This window comes from Podarcis erhardii, assembly GCF_964252035.2.
Source record: "Podarcis erhardii genome assembly, chromosome: 10".
Taxonomy (NCBI): domain Eukaryota; kingdom Metazoa; phylum Chordata; class Lepidosauria; order Squamata; family Lacertidae; genus Podarcis; species Podarcis erhardii.
This window is the reverse complement of record NC_138500.1, coordinates 25476607-25499880: the sequence shown is the minus strand read 5'-3', so window position 1 is coordinate 25499880 and position 23274 is coordinate 25476607. Positions and strand designations below refer to the sequence as shown.

General features: G+C 41.5%; 1 protein-coding gene across 2 annotated transcripts in view; it reads left to right on the top strand.

Moving 5' to 3' along the window:
* The first annotated feature begins 3353 nt into the window (after positions 1-3353).
* SLC41A2 (solute carrier family 41 member 2) overlaps positions 3354-23274 on the top strand; it is a 50477-nt gene continuing 30556 nt past the window's right edge. Inside the window, exons 1-5 of one of the 2 annotated variants that reach the window (XM_081879265.1) lie at positions 3354-3542; positions 9839-9945; positions 10780-11522; positions 19673-19780; positions 20884-20955. In XM_081879265.1, coding sequence (XP_081735391.1) covers positions 10965-11522; positions 19673-19780; positions 20884-20955 — 738 coding nt within the window. In that variant the 5' untranslated portion in view covers positions 3354-3542; positions 9839-9945; positions 10780-10964. The remainder of the gene's footprint in view (positions 3543-9838; positions 9946-10779; positions 11523-19672; positions 19781-20883; positions 20956-23274) is intronic. The other variant, XM_081879264.1, reaches the window with a different exon arrangement.

Here is a 23274-nt window from a genome sequence, read left to right as displayed (position 1 = left end):
GTTTCTGTGCGCTGCTCTGGTTGTTGTTGTTCTGTTGAAGGATTGACTATTTGGGAATAGGATTCCTGCTTTGGTGGGGTCTTTGTGTCATTGGGTGGGTGGGTGTGTTTTGCCTATTGTTTTAAGGAGCAGATTATTACCATGCTTATCCCCACCCACCCCGGTGAAATAAATATTTGGTGCTGCTCACAAGAGTTTCTTAGATTTCCCATCTCACAAATGTACATCTATGCATCTTTCTACAGAATGGTCCTTGAGAGATAAATACTGGAGGAGGAAGAAAGCTGTGTTTTGACTTATTGTGTGGAAAGGTCCTTAGTGTTTATAGAACTAAGAACTTTTTGATATGCATATGCTATGAGTTTTGCTTTGTTTTTTAAATCAGGAATGGTGACAGAATTGTCTAACCGATAATTGGCACCAATTATCTGAGAGATAATTGGCACCAGTCTGAGAGAATTTCAGCAATTTCAAAAAGGGTGTCTCAGGATGTGTGAAAATGTTCCATCCAGTTAGCATTGTCCCAGATCAACAGTGCAACATCACCCACAAATGCTGTGCCTTATTTTGTAAGCACCTGATAGTAAAGCAAATACGACAGCCCTATGCCTATGCAAACGAAAACAGCAATAACTAGCAAGTTATAGGAGCTCACAATCTGAATAATTGCACTGGGCTCTTGTGCTCCTGAGGCATCACCCAGAACGCTGAAATGGAATTGCAACATGGTGACATGATGGCACTGTAAGTTTCCACACGCACCCCAAAAAATAAATTAATTAAAAGGGGAACTTGAGAGATAGCAGGAATAAGACAAATGGTCAGAGCTATTAATAGGATATCATTCACCAGTGCGGATGTAATACTATAGAATAGAAACATCACAAAATGCCAAGAAAATTGCATGGAGGTGTGGAAGATACAGATAAAACCACTGTAATTCCACCACCTTTTCTACTGGTATGGGATTATACTCATACCCACAGAACACCAGTGGTCTGGCAGTGAACCTGATCACTAAGAAGGGGATGTATCTCACACGATCAGCACTGTTGGTGCTGGCAAGGCTGTCTTCCAATGCTGCTAAGTAGCAGCAGGTGCGCGGTGTACTGCTGTTCAGTCTCTGGATCAGGGCCAGCTAACGCAGCCAAAAACACTGTAAGATTATTATTTTCAGCTATGCCAGTTGATGTTTCCAAGGGAAGTGTATTTTACACTAAACCTAAAATAAGTAAAGAATTGTTGACTGTTGTCTTTTGTTGCCAATAAAGCTTTCACGAGTCCAAGCAAATGCAGCTTTATAATTTGCCAACAGTATATATACTTGCTGCTGGCTCGGCGTGCCAGCTTTTTTGTTCTGTTTTGCAGTTGTGATGCAAAACAGAGGAATGAAGCTTTTCACTTTTGACTTCTCTTGAACTTTTTAATTAAGGAAAAATAAGTAGTTGGGAAAAGGTACTGAAAGTTACAGAAGCAGGAAGAAGCCAGAGTGGTTAGCAAGTTTACCAGTGGAGAAAGTCCACCTCCTGCCACACATAACCATCCGTGGTGACCTTTGAAAATGAACATGGTACTCTTAAACCGTCTCCTCATTCTGTTTAGCATGTCTCTGGTCAAAGACAAACACACAGTATAAATTATTAATAAAGTAATCTGAACTTCCTCCTTGAACCAAGAATTAAATGATGCAACAAACATGACTACTCACGTTTTAATGCATTCTTTCTGGAGGTCAGGTAATTTAAATCAGTTATACCTGAGTTATACCTGAGCTATGGTTCTTAGAACCTTTCCCCAGGGCTTAGGGGAAAACAATATTCTCATTTCTGCATTTTTATTCTAGCACTCTTACTTTTCAGAACGTATTTATCATTTTGGGTTGTTTGCTTTCTTTTTTGAGTTGAAAATTGGAAAAGCTGGGCGGGGGGGAAAGGTAAAGGCCCCCTTACGGTTAAGTCCAGTCAAAGGTGACTATGGGGTAGCAGTGCTAATCTTGCTTTCAGGCTGAGGGAGCCAGCGTTTGTCCACAGACAGCTTTCCAGGTCATGTGGCCAGCATGACTGAACCGCTTCTGGTGCAATGGGACACCATGACGGAAGCCAGAGTGCACGGAAACTCCGTTTACCTTCTCGCCGCAGCAGTACCTATTTATCTACTTGCACTGGCATGCTTTCAAACTGCTAGGTTGGAAGGAGCTGGGACAGAACAATGGGAGCTCACCCCATCACGGGGATTTGAAGCGCTGACCTTCTGATTGGTAAGCCCAAGAGGCTCAGTGGTTTAGAAAACATACGTCTGGCAGGAGTGCACTGAAAATTTCCCAATGATTTCCCAGTGATTAAGAGATATATAAGGCTTACTGCTTTCTTTTCATCTAAGGGCCCATTCATACTGTCCTTTAATGTGGATAGTAAGCTTCCTGTAACCACCTTTAATTCTCCACTTTCCATATGATGGTTCTCCTCCAAATCACTGCCTTCCCCTAGTTTCCCTTCCCTCAATCCAGATTTTCTCATAACCAGTACTCTCCTTTTCAGAGTATCCCTGGTTGATTGAAAATGGGGAAAGTGTACCCATGAGCACAGCAGCACTTCCACTCTCATGTTCCTCAGTAACTGGTATTGAGAGAGTCAACGTTTCTGATACCAGAGCAAATATAAAGCCATCATGACTATTAGCCATCCCGCATTAATCCTCAATGAATTAAGGTATGGAGCTTCTGGGGCGCCACAACTGTGACAGCCAACGGAAGGCGAGAGGTGGAGGGGTAGGGTGTGTGTGCGCGCTGGATTTTAGCTTTGCAGAGGGGCGCCGCTGAAATTTGAGACATCAAGGTCCGCCGCTGTATAGACACGTGTGCCATTTTGTGTCTGAGGGGAACTTGCATAACTACACCCCCAATCCTCCCTGACCACTGGCCATGCTGGAGGAGGGCGTCCGGTTGCCTCCACCCCTGCTTTCAGAGATGCTGCCTGCTTGCAATCCCACCCACCCATGCACTCTAGTTATATAATAGGAGGCTGCTCCTCCTCCTCCTCCAAGGCGCGCGTTGCGTGCCAGGAACGTGTGAACGAAGGAACCCGTGTCTTTCCAGGGTGGGCCCATTCCGGGCCCCTCGGCGCTTCCTGGCGCTCCGAGGTGGGCTGCTCCAGCCTGCGCGGAGCGGGGTTCCCTGGAGCTCTCGCGGCCCCCGCCGTGGAAGCGCTGAGGAGTTTTCCGAGCGCCGGCGACGCCCGGCCACATCAGCGCCCGCCCGCCCGCCCGCCTGCCTGTCTGCGCGCCCGCCCCCCTCCCCGCTCCCCGCTCCCCGCTCCCCCCCCCCGGCCTCTGCCGCGCGTGCTCAGTGGGGCGGCGGAGGCGGCGCCGCTTCTTCTACCCGGAGGCGCTGCTTCTGCCTCCTCGGCGGCCGCTGGCAAGTTCCTTCCTGTGCGCGAGGAGCGGGCGGCGGCGAGGATGGAGGCGAGCGGCGGAGGAGCAGGCGGCCGCTGCTGCTGCTGCTGCCGTGGGTGGCTGGCTCCCCTCCCTGGTTCGCCATTGCCCAGGTAGGAGAGCGGGTGGCCCGAGGGTGGGGAAGGAGATGCGGAGGAAGGGCGGGAAAGGCGCCGCCACCGTCGCCGCCTCCTCCACCCCCGGAGATGGAGGGAAGGGAATCCCCGCGGGGAAGTGAAGGAAGAAGGGCATCTGCCTCCGAGGCAGCCCCGGGCCCGGCTGGCAGGCTGGCTGCTCCTTCCTCACCAGCCTGACTTTCTCTCCCCCACCTTGTTAAATCATTATGGCTAAACTGGAATAATAGCATTTCCTCCTCCCGAGCATCCCTCTAGCTCCCTCCCCTCCGCCCCTTTCCACTCTCCTGAGAAATTTTTAATACTATTGCGTCCTCTTCATATGCTGGTTTTATTTCTGTTTCCAGCCCCAGGGTTTGGGGTGGAATAAGCTGGGCAGAAAAGGCAAAGTCTCTTAAGTGGCCCCCCGGAGTGCTACAAAAATAGGTCACCACCTAAATGTTAAGATTATTGCATCTGCTGATGTTACCAAGGCGCTGGGCGTTTCTCCTTTCTAGTTTCGTGTTTGGTTCTGCTGTCATTTGCAGTTCAGTTGTACCGCTTCAGGTTGTGAATGCTAATGACGTTAAGGCAGAGGGGATGGCTGTGCATAACTATACTGTAAATGTAGGATCTGCCTTTGTAATTTCACCCTGAAGTTGCTGCAGAAGGCAGAGTTCAAGGATGCAAAGTGAAAATTAGGCACATTCAGAAAGTATTAGTTGCAATCCCCGACTGTCTAGAAAGTTCATCCTATATATTTAAATAGAATTTAAACAAACAACAACAACAAAACAACATGACTATTTATAGAGACACCAATGCTTTGAAAAATAAATGAGAATCAGAGAAGAAGTAGTTGGCTGTTGCTAGTATAAAACAGTAGATATCCAAGAGTTCCATATAATAAACAGCGCCATATGGAGTAAGCATTAAAAACAGCCAAAATAAATAGTATGACAATATCCATCAATATTTGTTTGCAGTTATTACTTGCTGCCACAGATTTGTGTTAGGCTAACTTTGTAGTACACCTTGTGTGTGTGGAACCTGTTTGATGTGTCAGTAAATGTGAATCCAGGATATCAGCCTCAAATAGATTGGAAAACAGATGCCTATAATTTTTTAGCCAGGTAAATTTCACCTGAATTTGACACCAAAAGTAACCAATTCCTTCATATACATAGGAATTTGGAAAAAAAAAAATTCACCTCATTCAGCAGCTTTGGTATGCTGTCTTTTGTTAATCATTAGATAATGGGTGGCAGAGAAAAACAGCTGAACTTTCAAGCTGAGCTTAATTTTGAAAGGCTTCTGTTTAAATTAAGCACCCACATAAATTGTTCCCAAGAGAGCTTGCAGCCATAAAAGACAAACACCGAAAAGCAAAAAATAAAAATAAAATTATTTATTTTTTACAAAAGTTGTCAGTCATTTTTATTTACGGCAATGACAAATCATTGCACACTGTGTGAGTAATGACAGTCTCAGAAGTGCAATGGTAATGCCCCAAGATCCTGAGCTATGTTTTGTATACATGTCAGTGACGGCAACAGAATTAGGTGGAAAGGAAGCAAGATAGTAGATAGGTCTCCTCCATGTCATCTTAGTGATGTCAGCCACAACAGAGACAGCTAATGGATGATTGACTAACAGTGCATTTCTATACATGTCTACTCAGAGGTAAGCCTATTGAATTCAATTCAGTTTACTCCTAGGATTGCAGCCTAAATCTCTCATAGGTTTATGCCAAATCTTATACTAAGTGCCCCCTGATTATCTCTCATTTATACAAATACTTACTTTCATGATGGGTCAAAGGCAGGTACACAGAATGGCAGCTTGGGGATGTAGCTCCTGCTATTCCGCCTTAATTGCTGCACCCTTGAAACTCATACACTGTGAATGGTTAAGTTCCTTAGAATATGTTGTATGTTTGTACAGTTGGGAATAGTGCTTTTTTTTTGTCAAAGTTAAGCAGCATGCTTAGGAATCGCTAAGTTCACAATTTATTTTGAGCAGAAGGGGCTCACAAATGCTTAAATCTTAACAAAGTATGATTTAACTGAGTTTTCAGTTCTGTAGATAGTGGTTACGTTAGCCCTGCAATTATATTTGCACTACCCTGCATGACTGTTATTTGGCAGATAATCAAACTTACAAAACCAGGATGCTACTGTATTCATCGTCACTACAACATTCATTGTTGCACTTGAGTAAGGTTAATATGAATAAAAACTTAAAATAAAACTTTACGTATTTTTCCAGGTTTATCTAAATCCGAAAATACATTTACTTTTCATTATTTTGGACAGGTAATATACATTTGGTCCCTGCTTTGCTGTAAAGTCAAACATTCATTATGAATAAGGATAGTAACCTGTTTGAGACAGTATTTCAAACTGGCACACATGAGTTCCTTGCTTTTGGTGGCTTCTGGTTGTGACAGGTGACTTATGTACTATGAGGTGTCAGACAGTAAGAGCAAACTACAAGCGTGCATTAATTACTTGTTCCATGCCAATTTGTCATATCTACCTTTTATCAGTAACTTTGTACCTGCAACAAAAGGTTGCAGTCTGTGTGGCATGCTCCTATTCAGGATTCCAGGCAGACAGGCATTCCTTCTTGCATTCCTCCCCAGTTTCCATTTTTCTTCTTTTCAACACTCAGCCATCATTACATGCCCGCTGTGTATACTCACTTATCATTAACCACTTTGGGCCCCCCCTGCTCCCCCCCGCAAAGTGATATTTATACTTCTGCAAGCATTGTGGTTCCCCAAGCCTGCTGACAACTTCCCTTTTATGAGAGGATAGTACTGTTTTGACTTGTATAATGATAGGCACCTGGAGAATGAATTCTCTACTAACAAGATGTCACAGTTTCATTTCCACATAATTTCCACAAGTATATACAAACAAGATGGTGTGCTTGATTCCTATCTACATATGCATCTCATCCAGTGTTAAGATTTTTGAGCTCAGTATGAGGTCATATCAGTTGGAAACGTGCAGACGTGTACTCGGTCAGGGTTGACATAGTTCATTTTTGTTTCAAAACAATTGGGAGAACAACAACCTATAGTACCTCTAAAGGATATTGCAGAGCTTGTAAATGTGCAGAATGGGGCATTCCAAATTATCAATGGACTTGTTGTTGTTGTTTAGTCGTTTAGTCGTGTCCGACTCTTCATGACCGCATGGACCAGAGCACGCCAGGCACTCCTGTCTTCCACTGCCTCCCACAGTTTGGTCAAACTCATCGTAGCTTCGAGAACACTGTCCAACCATCTCGTCCTCTGTCATCCCCTTCTCCTTGTGCCCTCCATTTTTCCCAACATCAGGGTCTTTTCCAGGGAGTCTTCTCTTCTCATGAGGTGGCCAAAGTATTGGAGCCTCAGCTTCAGGATCTGTCCTTCCAGTGAGCACTCAGGGTTGATTTCCTTAAGAATGGAGAGGTTTGATCTTCTTGCAGTCCATGGGACTCTCAAGAGTCTCCTCCAGCACCATAATTCAAAAGCATAAATTCTTTGGTGATCAGCCTTCTTTATGGTCCAGCTCTCACTTCCATACATCACTACTGGGAAAACCATAGCTTTAACTATACAGACCTTTGTTGGCAAAGTGATGAGCGCCTCTATTATAGGAAGCTGTCCTACACTGAGTCAAACCATTGGTCCATCTAGCTCCATATCATCTACATTGACTGGTCGCAACTGTACAGTGCTTCAGGCAAGAGTCCCAGCCCCAGCTGGAGATGCCCAGGACTGAACATGGGACTTTATGCATGCATGCAAGCAAGGCAGATACTCTATGTCTAGTTAGTATAGAGCAGGAGCACATTATTGTGGACTTCCTGCTTGTGGACTTCCTGTACGTATCTGGCTGGGCTTTGTGAGAACAGAATGCTACCAGATAGACCTTTGGTCTGATCTCCTTCGCTAATGTTGTTATAGTTAATGCTATTCCACTGATGATGATTTACTACAGACACACTCTGACTGAACTTCCCACACAGTTATGCTTTGAAGTCAATACAAGTTAGGAGTATGGATACAGGATTTTTAGTAACTGACTGAATTCAGACATTAGGCAAAATCTGTTAATCATTATCATTTATTAAATGTTTATACTACCCTTCATGCAAAGATCACAGGGCAGTTTGCAACATAAAAATACAAAATGAGAACACAAAATACATCACGGAAAACCAAAAACAAACCAGTAACCCCCATCGCACAAGCACATTTAAAAGGCCATAGAGTGTTAATCAGCCAAAGGCCTGGTTTTAGTTATGCCAACTTTGGTTTGGTGTGCTGTCTGAATTTGCAAACATAGTTCCACCTGCTGCTCTACACTCAGAGATTGCTGTTATTTGCAAATAAGAAGATGGGGGGAGGGAATAGCTTAGCAGAGAGGAAATGATAATAGATTGTGCACTTGGAAGTTCTAAACCAGGTCAGCAAACTTTTTCAGCAGGGGGCCAGTCCACTGTCCCTCAGACCTTGTGGGGGGTCCGGACTATATTTTTTTTGGGGGGGGATGAACAAATTCCTATGCCCCACACATAACCCAGAGATCCATTTTAAATAAAAGCACACATTCTACTCATGTGAAAACACCAGGCAGGCGCCACAAATAACCCAGAGATGCATTTTAAATAAAAGGACACGTTCTACTCTGGTAAGAACACACTGATTCTCACACCGTCCACGGGCTGGATTTAGAAGACGATTGGGCTGGATCCGGCCCACAGGCCTTAGTTGGCCTACCTATGTTCTAAACTATGATTTGGTGTAATTTGAATTGAGCCTTTGTCTCTCGTGGAAGAAGAATTTCACCCATTGAGCAAAAGCAATTAAGCAAATCTATCTAGGTTTCTCTGAAAAGTTGTCATTTATTTTATACTGACTTTCCATAACTTTTAACAAACTTGTCACCAAATGAATACAAATGAATACAAATTTAAAAGCTGACTTCTCGCCCCCAGATGTTCCCTCTATTTTCCTCCCTCCTTTGATGCTTCTAGTACAATAACATTTCCAATTTTCATTTCAAAATTCATCTCTGAAAAGTTGTAATACAAGAATGCAGGTTGTGCAAAGCTCAGATCAATGTACAGAGGTCATGGGTAGAGCCAGAAGCCACAGCCCCCACCCCACCATGTGTTGATTCTACACACACGTGTTGTGCAATTAGCTGTTCGGACAATGAATGGTGTTTGGGAGCTGGGAAAGTGTAAACAACTGAAGGAAAATATATTGTGTTTTCGCATTTTAGTTTTACTTTTGCAAATAGAAGGAAAATATATTGCAGGCAACAAAGAACAAGGAATACAGCACAGTGAAACAAGATCATCTGCATTGTAGACATATCTACCATTCTTAAACATTACACCTTTCGTAAAAACTGGCATAATGGGTTTTCCCATAGGACCCTTCTAACACTGTGTCAACGCAGACACCATTATGCCTCATCATCCTAAGTACCTATTTGCTGATCTTTGCAAGTATGAAAGCAGCCTGTTAGGTTCTGAGTAAGCAAAATACTTTAAGCGTCCTAAGCTATGAGTAATATTTAATGAAGACAATGTGATTATTGATAATCCAGTTAGGCAGTTAGGAAGAGTAAAGACCTATCAGTCATATACTGTATAAGCCAAGAGACATGGTAGGTGTGAAATCATTTGAACCACACTATGTGCAATTTTTTTTTAGCATGGAACAGTTTTATAATCCCATCAGACTCCATTATCACATTTTTTTGGTATTGCTTACTCCAACTGCTAAAATTGAAGATTTCTGTTTAAAATATCTTTTGACTACAGGTCCATGTATTTATTTACTAGGTTGGAGGTTTTAAAGAGGCAAGATAGATTGTTGCATTTGCAGAACATTCCAACGAACAGGTTTGTAAAGTGGTCCTGCAAGTTTCCATCACTTCTATTATTAGCCAAAAATACTTTTAAAAACAAAACGAAAGGAGAGCTAAGTAGATATTGAGGAGAGTACTAACATTTATGGAGTAGTAATTGAGGATATTAATTCAATTTATTTCAAAAAAATACACATTACAACAAACTAATACTTACGAAAAATAGAAACGGTTACTCCCAGAAACTCTGACTAAATTCCAGAATGATGAATAATTTCAAAGACTCAGACAATAATATGCAATTGTAGTGTCAACTGGCATGGTAGAAGATTTGACCGACTCCTGTATCTTAGTACTAATGCTGTGGCTCTCGCCCAAATTATGTTATATCACCATCGTTTCCTTGTTGTTGTGTTTTAGGCAGAATGAGCTTATGCTCCAGTTTAACATGACCACCATTACACCAGAGCTTATACTGGCGTAGCTAATTGGCACCCTGTGCTTCTCAACAGAACATCAAAAGCACGGTAATAGAAATAGAAAAGAAATCTCTATCAAAATAGTGAAAAAGTTCACTTCCCCAGAGTATCTGGCAACACCATCACCATGTAACTATCACCACATCACTTCTAACGTTGCCCCCGTGTTTACCAATGCTTAGAAGGCCTCGGAAAGCAAGCAGTGGTAGCAGGAGCACTATGATAAAGTCATTTCAGCAATTCCATAATTTCTTCCACACACAAGGTACAAGCATAACTACCAGAAAGCATTTAAAGTGTCTCACCAGGTTAGGGAGATAGCAAATGCTTAGAGTGAGGGACTTCTACAGCCAGAGATTCAAAGTCAAACTCAGGCATAGGCAAACTCGGCCCTCCAGATGTTTTGGGACTACAACTCCCATCATCCCTGACCACTGGTCCTGTTAGCTAGAGATGATGGGAGTTGTAGTCCGAAAGCATATGGAGGGCCGAGTTTGCCTATGCCTGGTCAAACTCAAGCATTTGTGGACAAGCCCTTTGTCAGAGACAAATATTGATGTGCTTCAGGGAAGGGGAGAAGAATGACTGCAGGAGAATCAGGATTTTGTCTTGCAGAAGGAAAAGATATGAACCAAGCTGGGGTTTTTTCCCATTCCACCCATTTCCTTCCCATTTTGCTGCTGGGGTTGTGCCACCATATGACTGAGAATGATTTAAGATTACAACAGAAGATCTTTAATAAAAATACATTTTAAAAAACAAAAAAACAGTATAATAGCATTGCTATAACGTAGTAACTTCCTTGGAGTAGATGCCTGTGCTATCAAGTTTTAGAAGCCAAAAAAGGCAGACGTGTTAACATGTTTACTGTGTTCTTTTTAGATCCCAGCTTTGTTGCGGAATTGCTCGAGACCAAAAGTTAGTGAAAAGAAATCTTTCTACATAACAGACAACTTCACAACGTGGTCGGCTGTATCAAATCAAAGATCTCTATAAAACCATTTGATGCATCATTTAAACTTCCCTCGGATCTGAAGCAATCATCAGAACAATATTTTTGAAACAGCATGACTAACTGTAAAGGAAGATCTGTCAGCAAGAAAACAAATGATAAAGCCTATCATGGAGAAAGTTTTGTAAATTGGACTATAAATCTAAATACAATTCAGTCTGACAAGTTCTTGAACCTGCTGTTAAGTATGGTTCCAATTGTTTATCACAAAAACCAGGAAGAAAGACATAAGAAAGTGAATGGTCTCTGGCAAGATGGATTACAGCCATCAGGGCATGGTTTCAGTGTTAGGACTGACCAGCACATGGATTATCATCATTTCTCAGAATCAACTTTTCATAATGGTAGCAATGGACATAATTCATCGAGCTGTAGCCCAAAGTATGATAACTTTGCAGGATATAATTATTCAGACAGAATGGACATGTCAGAAACAGATATTATGCTGCAGGACAACAACGTATCTAGTGATGGTGAAGAAGATACCATTGTGGAAGGCAGCAAAAAACAGCCAAAAGAATCTAGTAGCATTATGGCATTACAGATACTTGTACCATTTTTGCTAGCAGGCTTTGGAACAGTATCTGCTGGGATGGTTCTGGATATTGTTCAGGTTGGTATTTCCTAAGTATGGCTTTAAATGTACACATTCTGATTTTTTTCTGACATTTAATATGGTCCTCTATATTAAGGCTGAAGTACGTGTTTTTGTTTTGTTGTAATGTTGTTTGTTCATTATGTAAGGCTACTTACACACACGCAACTTCTGAGTGGGTTCTTCTGTAGTCAAGAGGGAGCTGAAGATTTTGTTTGTGATTTGAGTTCTCAAATGTTACTTAGGTTCATGAGAGTTTCAGGAGGTTAATTGTCCTTGGAATAAACTTATGTTCAACTTCCGGGACGCCGCGGCCACGGAAAGGAGCGCGAGGCTGCCCTCTGGGGGGGTCTCGAACAACACGGAGGTCTAGAGGGGGTCACGAAGGCTCCATGAACCCCGAAACCTCAGGAGGATTATTCTGGGGGACAAAGTACCCAGCGACGCTGCTTGTGCTCACCTGTGTTGCTGGCGTTTAACAGGGCTGGAGCCGCAGCATGAAGGGGAAGCAACAGACTCCATGTTGTGAAGCCTCAGGCTCCGTGTGAAAAGCGGCGGATCTCCAACAACAGTTGAAAAGCTGGGAAATAGCTATTAAGGATTGTGCAGAAAACAACGGAAAAATAGCGAAAAGTAACCGAGTTAAGGTTAAAGGAAGTTTAACTGAAGAACCCAGCGGAAAAGAAATATGTGGTGAAAGGAGAAGGAATCCACCACTGGCGGTAAGACTAAAATGGAGTATAGCGGAAGGCTGGGAGAGAGAAAGTAAGAAAGTAGCCGCTAAGTGGGTGTGGAGGAAAGACCTCAGACACAAAGTATAAAGAGTCGGAGGCAAAGTAACAGCGAAACATTTTAATGGACTAGAGAGAAGGGAAAGGAATTCTTCTGTTTCATCGGGTCGGAGTCTGTCACAGCAACGACCGGCGTGGGGTTTATGGACGGTTCTTCCGTTTTCAACTTTTCTGAATACAGCATTTAAGAAGGGACTGACTTAAACAGTACGTAAAGTTTCTTTCTCCTAGTTTCCGTCATTAAGCATGCGTGAATAAAGGACAGAGACTGTTATACACTTAACCCAGTAAAAGGTTGGGAAAACCTGAGTGACAACAGGAGGAATAGAGAAGTGAAGAAACATCTGAGGAGGCTGGGGAGAAAAAGCGAACAATTTGGGATTTTTGCTTCGCCATTTTGCTCCTTTCCGCTTCTGTCTCTCTCCTTGTCTTAAAGAGATACACACTAATGTTTAAACAGGAGAAGACTGAGCCTATGTCCTAGACTGAATTACAGATTTGGTGGAAAGAGACTGGGAACTTTTGGGAGAGGGGAATTTAAACATGATAGTGTGCCAGGACTTAACGCTATATAAAAAGCCTCATGTCCTAAAGAACACTTCCCTTCTTGACCCAGCTCCCCTGCTTGGACTTGCCCCTGGATTGAGACTTTCATCACATTCCCCCCAAGACTCTAGAGAATTAACTACGTGTCTTCATTTACACGCCCTTAAAACTTTGACGCTTAATCTTTTTCCCATCGCCCTCTTTTATATCTCTTCAATTTTTTATAGGCAAGTCTTCGGATCTTCTCTGTAGCATTTGAGAGACGTTGGCTCATACCTTTTTCTTGCATTTTGTCCTTCTTTACTGGCTTTGATATATTTACTGGTGGGGTTACGGACCACACGAGATTAGCAGACAGGCACTGTACGGAGGGTGATACCCTGCTGCGAAACCATACAGAAGGCCAATTACAACGGGAGGAATCGAGGAAGCCAGCAATTCTTTATAGTGATTACCAAAGGAGGAAGAATATCAAATATACAAAATGAAAAAGGGGGTGGGAACGCCAGCGGAAAGGAGGCCATCTAGACAAGAAGAGGGGAAGAAGGGGAAAGGAATTAAGGATTACGATAGTTTGATGGCCGAAATAAGGAAAGAATTTAAAAATAATGAACAATATATTGAGAGAAAGCTACTGGAAGTACAGGACACTTTGGATAAGAAACTGGAGGGGGTGGTGGGTGAACTGACAGGAAAAGTTAAAGATTTATCGGTAAGAGCTAAGGTACTTGAGGATTCAATGAAAAGGGTGCAAAAAGATACGAAAGACAGCAAGAAGGAGGTGGATAGGATTAGAGTAGAAGTTAAAGAGATAGGAAAGATACAGGAAGAGTTGTTGGACAACATGGCCATGACACAGATGAGACAAAATCAATTAAATCTGAAATTCAGAGGAATACCGGAGAACTCAAATGAGAACATAAGATCCAAAATGGTTAAAGAGCTAGCAATTTGGTTAGATAGGAAGGAAGAAGAGATAAACCACTCTTTAGCAAATATATTCTGGATTAAAAAAAAAATCGGCTAAAGCTAAGGGGAAAAAATTGCCAGGAGATGTAGTGTCACCAAATCTGGACAAGTCAACAAAAAAGCAAGAGATGAAGGAAGGCAAATGACCCCGATCTTTTTTTGATCTGGTTAATAATATGGGATTAATTGACGCCTGGAGATTCAAAAACCCCACTACAAAACAGAATAGTTTCTTCTCAAACCCAAACCAGAGTTGGGGGAGAATAGATAGTTTTTGGATATTGAAGGAATTGACACAGAATTTAATTAAGTCGGAAATTCTTGCACAAACTATATCTGATCATAATTCGGTATCTATAGAGATAAAAGGTAAAGATGTTAGAGCGGGTAGATGGAGAATGAATGAATTTCTATTCAATGATCAGAGGATAGTAACTAAGGCTAAGGAAACAATTGAAGAATACTTTAAATGGAATTTAAATGGGGAAACAGCTATAGAGACGGTGTGGGATGCAGGAAAGGCAGTCATGAGGGGCTTTCTGATTCAGAAAAATAGCCACTTAAGAAAAGAAAAAGAGAAAAAGAAAGAGCAGATTTTAACACAGATCATGGAAAATGAAAGAAAATTAACTACCAATCCTGGTGAGGAGACTGTAAAACAAAACATAAAGATATTACAAGCCAAATTTTCTACGATAATTAACCAAGAGATTGAATGGAAAATTAAAATGATGAAACAGAAGAATTTTGAATCAGCTAATAAGATAGGGAAATATTTGGCGTGGCAAATAAGAGAAAGGAGGAAACAAAACATGATTTGTAAGATAAGGGATGGAGAAAGGATTGTAGAAGAACCAAAAGAAATTCCAGAAGTACTATAAGGACCTATATAAAAGAGGAAAGGAAACAGATTATGAAATAGACTGCTTTCTGCAAGAACACCATCTGCAACAGATTGCAAAAGAAGAAAAAGAGTTACTAGACCAGATGATCACACAAGAAGAGATAAAGAGGGCTATAAAAAAGATGAAAACTGGAAAAGCGCCGGGGCCGGATGGCCAGCGGCCAAATATTACAAAATATTAAGCGATCAAGTATCCCCAACCCTATGTGAAGTGATGAATAATATTTTAAAAGAGGGAAGGATCCCGAACACCTGGAAGGAAGCATACATCACATTGATCCCTAAAAAAGATGTAGATGCCCTAGAAGTGAAGAATTACAGGCCAATTTCGCTATTAAACAACGATTACAAGTTGTTTGCAGATGTAATGGCAGAAAGATTAAAAAAGGTATTAAACAATAGAATTCATAAAGACCAAACGGGCTTCCTTCCAGGGAGACAACTGAGGGATAATGTAAGAAATGTGATAGATATCATTGAATATTTGGATACTAGAATAGATAAACAGGCGGCCTTGGTATTTATAGATGCCAAAAAGGCATTTGATAATGTCTCATGGAGTTTCCTGATGAAAAGTCTGAAAATGATGGGGATGGGAGAAAAATTTAGAAAAGGTATAGAAGCAATTTACCATGAACAAAAGGCAAAACTGGTAATAAATAATACTACATCAGAATTCTTCAATATATTTAAAGGGACTAGACAAGGTTGCCCCTTGTCTCCTTTACTATTTATAACAGTATTGGAAATACTTAATAAGAGATTGAGGGAAGCAACAGAGGTTAAAAGAGTCAAGGTAGGAATGAAGGAACATAAAATCAAAGCTTTTGCGGATGATATTGTATTAACACTAGAAGACCCAAAACACAGTGTAAAAGAAGCCCTACAAAAATTTGAAGAGTTTGGTGCCGTGTCAGGACTCAAGGTTAATAAAACTAAAACTAAAATGCTGGTTAAAAATTTAACTAAGGAAGAAACGGTAGACTTAGAACAAAGGGCGGGAATTATGACAGTTAAGGAGGTGAAATACCTCGGAGTGTGGATTACGGCAAAGAATATCAACTTATATAAGGAAATTATGAGGCCACCTGGAGGAACATCAAGAAAGACTTGGAAATCTGGGGGAGAATGAGACTATCATTTTTGGGGAGGATAGCGGTTGTTAAAATGAATGTCCTGCCTAGAATGTTGTTTTTATTTCAAACTATTCCCGTACTTAAAGGTTTAAAGCAATGTAAAGAGTGGCAGAGAGCCCTGGCGAGATATATCTGGCAGGGAAAAAGATCTCGAATAAAAATGAAAATATTGGTAGACAGAAAGGAAAGAGGGGGCTTCTCCCTACCGGACCTGAGTTTATACTATGAAGCGGCATGTTTATTGTGGCTAAAAGACTGGATAAGATTATAAAATAGAGACATATTGGATCTGGAGGGTTTCGATAACAGGTACGGGTGGCACTCGTACCTGTGGTACGAAAAGGTGAAGGTACACAGGGGCTTCCTAAACCATATTTTTAGGGGACCAATATTCCAGGTATGGGAGAGAAATAAAAATCTCTTGGAAAGGAAGACCCCCTGGTGGATCTCACCAATAGAGGTGTTAACTATCAGGAAAACCAATATGGAAGAGAAGAATGCCACTTATGAAGAACTTATAAGCAAAACAGAACAAGGTATTAAACTTAGACCGTATGAAGAGATAAAAAACTTATTAACTGGTTGGTTGCAATACCACCAGGTGAACGATCTGCTAAAAGAAGATAAAAAGAAAGTAGGATTTGAAGATTAAAAAATCTAAGTTCAATGTGGAGGTTGTTGAAGGCAAGAGTAAAATATTGTCTAGGATATACGATATGTTATTGGAGTGGTATACAAAAGACGAGGAGGTGAAGGAGGTAATGACTAAATGGGCGATAGACATTGGCTATAATATTGATTTTGAAAGGTGGCTGGAACTATGGAATAACAATATAAAGTTTACGGCGTGTATGGCATTGAGGGAAAACGTGGAAAATGATATATAGGTGGTACCATACGCCGGTGAAACTGGCTAAAATGTACAGGTTAAAGAACAAAAGATGTTGGAAATGCGGTGAAGCAGAAGGCGATTTTTACCATATGTGGTGGTCATGCAATAAAGTGAAAGGCTTTTGGGAATCAATCTACAACGAGCTTAAAAAAATCTTTAAATATACTTTCCCCAAAAAACCCGAAGCCTTTCTGCTAGGAATGATGGGTAAAGAAATTAAAAAAGAAGATAAGATAATATTCCTTTATGCCACTACAGCCGCAAGAACTATGTTGGCACAAAACTGGAAAACGGAAACTATACCTAGCATAAGCGATTGGCAGGTTAAAATGGTAAATTATGCCGAGCTTGCTAGACTAACAGGTAGAATACGAGACCAAAATGAACAGAAATTTCATGAAAATTGGAATAAATATTGGAAGTATATTGGAACCAATTTGTAGAGGGCACTGGCGGGGCTGGAACAACTCTTAACAGTGAGCGGTTAATATTTAAGATCAAAAATAAAATACGTGACTGTAGAACTTATTTGATACTTACCAAAAGGGTGGAGGGGAGTCCAAGGCTCGGTAGAGTCCAAAATATTATGATTTTTTGATTTTTTTGTGTATAATTTGGGGAGGGGATATAATAAACTATGTAAATGAACTATATTTACATTTATATGTATACTGATATGTTTATCGGTATGTTTATTTGTGTATTTTATATCTATATTGATATGTTTATTTGCATAACCTGAATAAAAATGTAAAAAAACAACAACTTATGTTCAGCACATGTTGAACAAGATATTAGTCACGCCATTTTTCTAGTTTCCTTTTCTTAGTCTACCCACTTCACTGAGTGAAGCTTTATTCCCCCACCCCCACCTCTGAAATCCATTTTTGCTGCTTTAGAATTTGTAGGGAGGAAATGAGGTCATTTGGCACAAAGGCAGAATTTTCAAAGCCAGGCAAATTGTGTAAAGGGACACCACAAGTGCCATTATATTTGCAGGATCTTTAATATCAACTGGACGCCACTCCAGTCTCCATGCAGTGCAAGATTCCAAGGGCTTGTGTTTCCTTTTTGGGAACAAGACTCAGCAGAGACTGTGGTGCCTTTAGGATATATGGTTTACTTGCACACATGTACAACCTGAGCCTGTGATGGGGGGGCTGACAGCATCAACACCTCAAAAGGGTCTTCTTCCTCCCATGGACACGGCCTTAGATTCGAACAGAAATCACACATCATGTTCTTTCTCTCCAGCTTGCCACTTTACTTCTCGTCTACCAAGAAGTTTAGGGAAGCTTTTAACGTTTGATGTATTACTGTATTTTAATATTTTGTTGGAAGCTGCCCAGAGTGGCTGGGGAAGCCCAGCCAGATGGGCGGGGTATAAATAATAAATTATTATTATTATTATTTACATCTCTTTCACATCCACACACCAAACTCTCTACTCTAAACTCCGGCTTTTATCTGTTGAGGGCCCTGTTCTCTTTAAAAGCTCATCACCCAGGTTAACACCTCATAGGAAGCCAGCGTGGCTTGACCAGATTTGAGCACTTGCTGAATCCAGGGATTAATTAGAGGGGTCTGGCACCCACAAACTCCTAACGCTAACTTACAAAATATTCACATTTATATTTCAAATTCCTCAGTTTGCTCATTGGAAATTGAATTAAGGTATGTTATTTAAACTAAAAAGGTGAAGGGATCCCTGACATTTAGGTCCAGGCGCAAACGACTGTGGGGTTGCGACGCTCATCTCGCTTTATTGGCCGAGGGAGCCCGCGTACAGCTTCCGGGTCATGTGGCCGGCATGACTAGGCTGCTTCTGGCGAACCAGAGCAGCGCACGGAAACGCCGTTTACCTTCCCGCCGGAGTGGTACCTATTTATCTACTTACACTTTGATGTGCTTTCGAACTGCTAGGTTGGCAGAAGCTGGGACCGGACAACGGGAGCTCACCCCATGGCGGGGATTCGAACCGCCGACCTTCTGATCGGCAAGTCCTAGGCTCTGTGGTTTAACCCACAGCGCCTGGTCCTATTGAATTAATCTTTAGGGCAAGATGAATTGCACCTAAGGAACTTGAAGATGCAATCTGAGTCTTTGGCTATAATTTTTGACATGTGCCAGGGGACTGGATGTGCTGGGACACTCAGCGCATATACATCAGATCTATAAAAGGGGTGTGGGGAGAAGATCCAGATTACAGATTGTTGGTCAGCTGTGTTCATAACTGGGAAGCTTTGAGGACAAATAATTAAGGAGTTAGTTTGGAAGCATTTGGAAAAGAACACAGTCATTACAAAGAACTAGCATGATGTTCTCAATAATAAACCATGCCAGGTTTACCTACTAGCTTGGTAGGAAAAAAGGTTATATGGATGTAGTATATATTGATTTCTGCAAGGCTTCCACAAGGCCCTCCATTATATTCTTTTTGGTGCCTGTAAAATGCGTGCTAGACAATGTTACTGCTAGAATGAGCTGTTCTTCTATATCAGTGTGAGCCGCTAAACTAAAGGCAGCGAGAAAGGTCACGATACTTCTTTTTCTTGCAGGTCCCACTGAGATATCAAAGCAGATTAGCTACTCAGTTACAGTCTTTGGGCTTTTGATATGATAGTTACATAATACTGGCAAGGGAAACAACAGCTCTATGTATTCAGCTATGAAATGTCATGACTCATTATTGGAATGTTTCTGTACTGTTGATGGTACTGATACTGGGGAAAATATATTAGGTACCGAACTGTTTTTGGCTTTATTAGTTACTGAGATTCAGGAATATAAAGTATATTCTTCCCTTGGTAATATCTAGATAGAAAACCCTTTCCCAGAAATGTAATTTTGTGTTACTATTTTTAAAACATTTATTTTATTGTGGGTTTTTTTTAATATATCTATTTTTATGTTTTCCATTTGTCAAATAGCATTGGGAAGTGTTCAAAAACATTACTGAAGTTTTCATTTTGGTTCCTGCACTACTTGGTTTGAAAGGGAATTTGGAAATGACTTTGGCATCCCGACTGTCAACAGCTGTAAGTATATGAAGCATTATAAGGCTGAGGTATTGATATTAGCGGTTTCTTGTTACACAGGGACATCTGCAACATTTGTTGAGATCAGCATCCACCATCAATTATCATAGGCAAGTGACAGTTGAAAAATGAATAGACTGGTGTGCTGACCCTATTTCCCCAAACCACTCCCTGTGTCCTGTGCCCTTCATAATGTATTGCACCCTGTCTTTTGTCAGGTTGGTTGGAGGAAGTCAGGTGGCGTCCATCTTTTTCTTATCCTCACATATCTCTATGTGTATAGTTATTCAAAATGTGCATTGATGTGCATTTAATTAATAAAATACTCTGCATTTCTTTAGTTCGGGAGGTATTAAAGTATTTTTGGGGTCATCTGCTTACTTCTATGCAAGAATGTAATGATTTTAAAATTGTTCAAAATATGTACTCTTGCATCATTTAAGCATAAGTCTGCCTTTAAACATTTCAAACAATAAGAATAGAGAGAGAGACTTAAAGGGAAGGTTCTGAACAGTCAAACAACAGTCAGAACAGTGTCACAAGGGGGAGAATAACCGTGCTTTATGTCTTTTGTTATCAATCTTATAATTAGCATAATTTTGGTATAATTCCTATGAATCAGCTGCTGCCAAACAAATAAAAAAACTGCAATTCTACACTCACTTACCTGAAGGTAAGCCCCATTGAACGTTTGACTCCCAAGGCGTTTGGGAACCGAGGTACGACTGTTTTATTAACATTTTATAACCTTCAATTATAAATAAATATTTTTACAGTTCAAAAAAGAATCCAGTTTTTATATCCGTTTCATAAAAGGCCATGCTAATAATGCTACTTTAAACACAAAGCAGTTTTTGACAAGATACGGTATACAGACAGTATGTAGCTCTCCACTCCCCTAGCACTTTTGGATTGACAGTCAGTTAAAGTCTGATCATGGCTTCCATTTTGAAGAAACATGCACACGACTCATATACTTTTGAGATGAAATGATGTTATTGCACACAAAATGTTTGTGGTAGAAAGTGATAGTTGAACTCTTCAAATTACTACTAAGGCAATATTTTTCACTTGCTAAAAACACATTTTGTGCTTTTTTACAGGTAAATGTTGGAAAAATGGATTCACCCATTGAGAAGTGGAATTTAATAATTGGTAATTTGGCCTTAAAACAGGTAAGGATTCATAAAAGTGTTAAAAAGCCATTGCAGATTAACACATTGTCATGGATACAAGATGTCATGGACTGGTTGGATGCAGAGGAATGGTGGGAGGAACCAGCTGGGGAAACCCAAGGGAAGAAGGCGGGGAGCCCAGGGAGTGCTGGTTGGAGGACAATAATGAGTGGTCAAAGGGAGAAGACTGGGAGGAGGAGCTGTCGGAAGCTGAAGAAGTAACAGGGCTTAGTGAGCTGGGGGAGTCTGTGACAGAGAGGAATCTAGAATTAGAGACAGAAGCTGAAGCGGGGGGGGGGGGGGAGGCCAAGAAGCATAGATGAGTCCAGCAGGTGAGGGGTCACAGGTGTCTTCCGCTTCTCTGCGACAAACTCCCCTCCCCTCTGGTCTCGCAGATCCAGAAGAGGCATGAAAAAGGTGGAGGAGATGTTAGCTTCAAGCGAGCACAGTCTCCAATTGCTTGGGGAAAAAACCCTGGAGAAGAGGGTACTTAGACAGCTGTGGGGAGGCAGGGACTTTCAGTCTCAGCAACTGATCCATGGGGCAAGACCTACTGGGGATGAGCTGTTGTGCTCATTAGCCCTGACACTCTGACACATGGTGTTCTTGCTAATAAAGTGTTAACTCCAACTTGCTGACACGTACAAAGCTCTTGCAGTCAGATGACTCGGGCATTGTTTCCCATGAGATTAATGTTCATAGGATTTTGAGAGTTTGCATACAATTCAAATAGCACTTGTAGTCAGATTTGAGTAATTATTCTCAGAGCTGTGGAGCATTGTTACAGAGATCTCCAGCAAGTCTTACCTCAGTTCGAAGTCTCCTGCTGTGCCTTAGACTGGCTGCAGTGCAGTCTCAGTACATTGAGACTGCTGATTTATCTTTAAGGGAGTTTTTTTTAGTACCTACTTGGGTGGCGCTTTGGGTTAAACTACAGACCCTAGGACTTGCCAATCAGAAGGTCGGTGGTTCGAATCCCCGCAACAGGGTGAGCTCCCGTTGTCCGGTCCCAGCTCCTGCCAACCTAGCAGTTCGAAAGCACGTCATAGTGCAAGTAGATAAAGAGGTACCGCTCCAGCGGGAAGGTAAACGGCGTTTCCGTGCGCTGCTCTGGTTCACCAGAAGCGGCTTAGTCATGCCGGCCACATGACCCGGAAGCTGTATGCCGGCTCCCTTGGCCAGTAAAGCGAGATGAGCGCCACAACCCCAGAGTCGGTCACAACTGGACCTAACAGTCAGGGGTCCCTTTACCTTTACTTGTTCTTAAAATATAGTCTTAGGGTGTTCAAAAACAAATTCTCTGGCTCTAGTCCAAAATATGTTTATTTGCTGTGGTGTTAAAATGCTGGCCTTTCTAAGATAATTATTTGTTCCATATATTTTAATGGTTTAGACTGCAATTTAACCACACTTGTTAGGAAACAGGCCTGATCAAACTCAGTGAGCTTTACTTCTGAGGGAATATGGTTACGATTGGACTGCACATATTTTTAATTTTAAAGCTGATTTGTGTGTCTATGAAGAGAAAAGCAATAATAACTCAAATCAAAATCAGATCCCACTATAAAACAAGGGGAAGAGAAATCCGGAGTCCCTAACACCGGTGGATGGTGCCTTGTACGCCTCCTTCCCGCAACTCCTGCAGCCAAGCTGGTGCCAAACTTATTGCTCTGCTTTCCTTTGGACCACATCAGTGAAGCCGAGAGGGGAGTATTGTTGTCTCAGCAGCCCAGGACCTCCATATACACTGCCCAGGTTTGCAAAAGCAATGTGGGAGGCAGCAGTTATGAGTTACAGGTCTCTGCAGCCACAGCAGGCACTGTGATTCTCTATTGCCTTAACTTCAGCCCCAGAGGCGCACTCCACTGTCTCTTGAGACAGATAGATGCCAACCTAGATTTCTCCATGCCAATGCACCCCAGTTATTTTTAATTTAGCCCTGTGATCTTACTTACCTCTGCAACTCCCATTCCCCTTTCATAACCTACATTCAGCAACTCAGTAGCATGATGAAGTTCTTCAGGCTTCTTGAATCCAAAGCATGGATTTTTATTTTATTTTGTAATAGAACAATTGATTTAAGCTTGGTGTCTGCTAAAGAGAAAGCTGTAATTAACTCAAGCCTTCTTCAACTGGGACATGTTGAAGCCTTAGTTTCAGTGGTGGAAATAAGGCAGGGTATAAATAAATAAGTAAATAGCTAAATGAAATGTAGAAGTATTGTAGTATACTTCCAGTTTTCCATGTGCTATAGAAATCAATACACACACACACACACACACACAATTCTCACTACAGCCAACCAAAGACAACCAATCA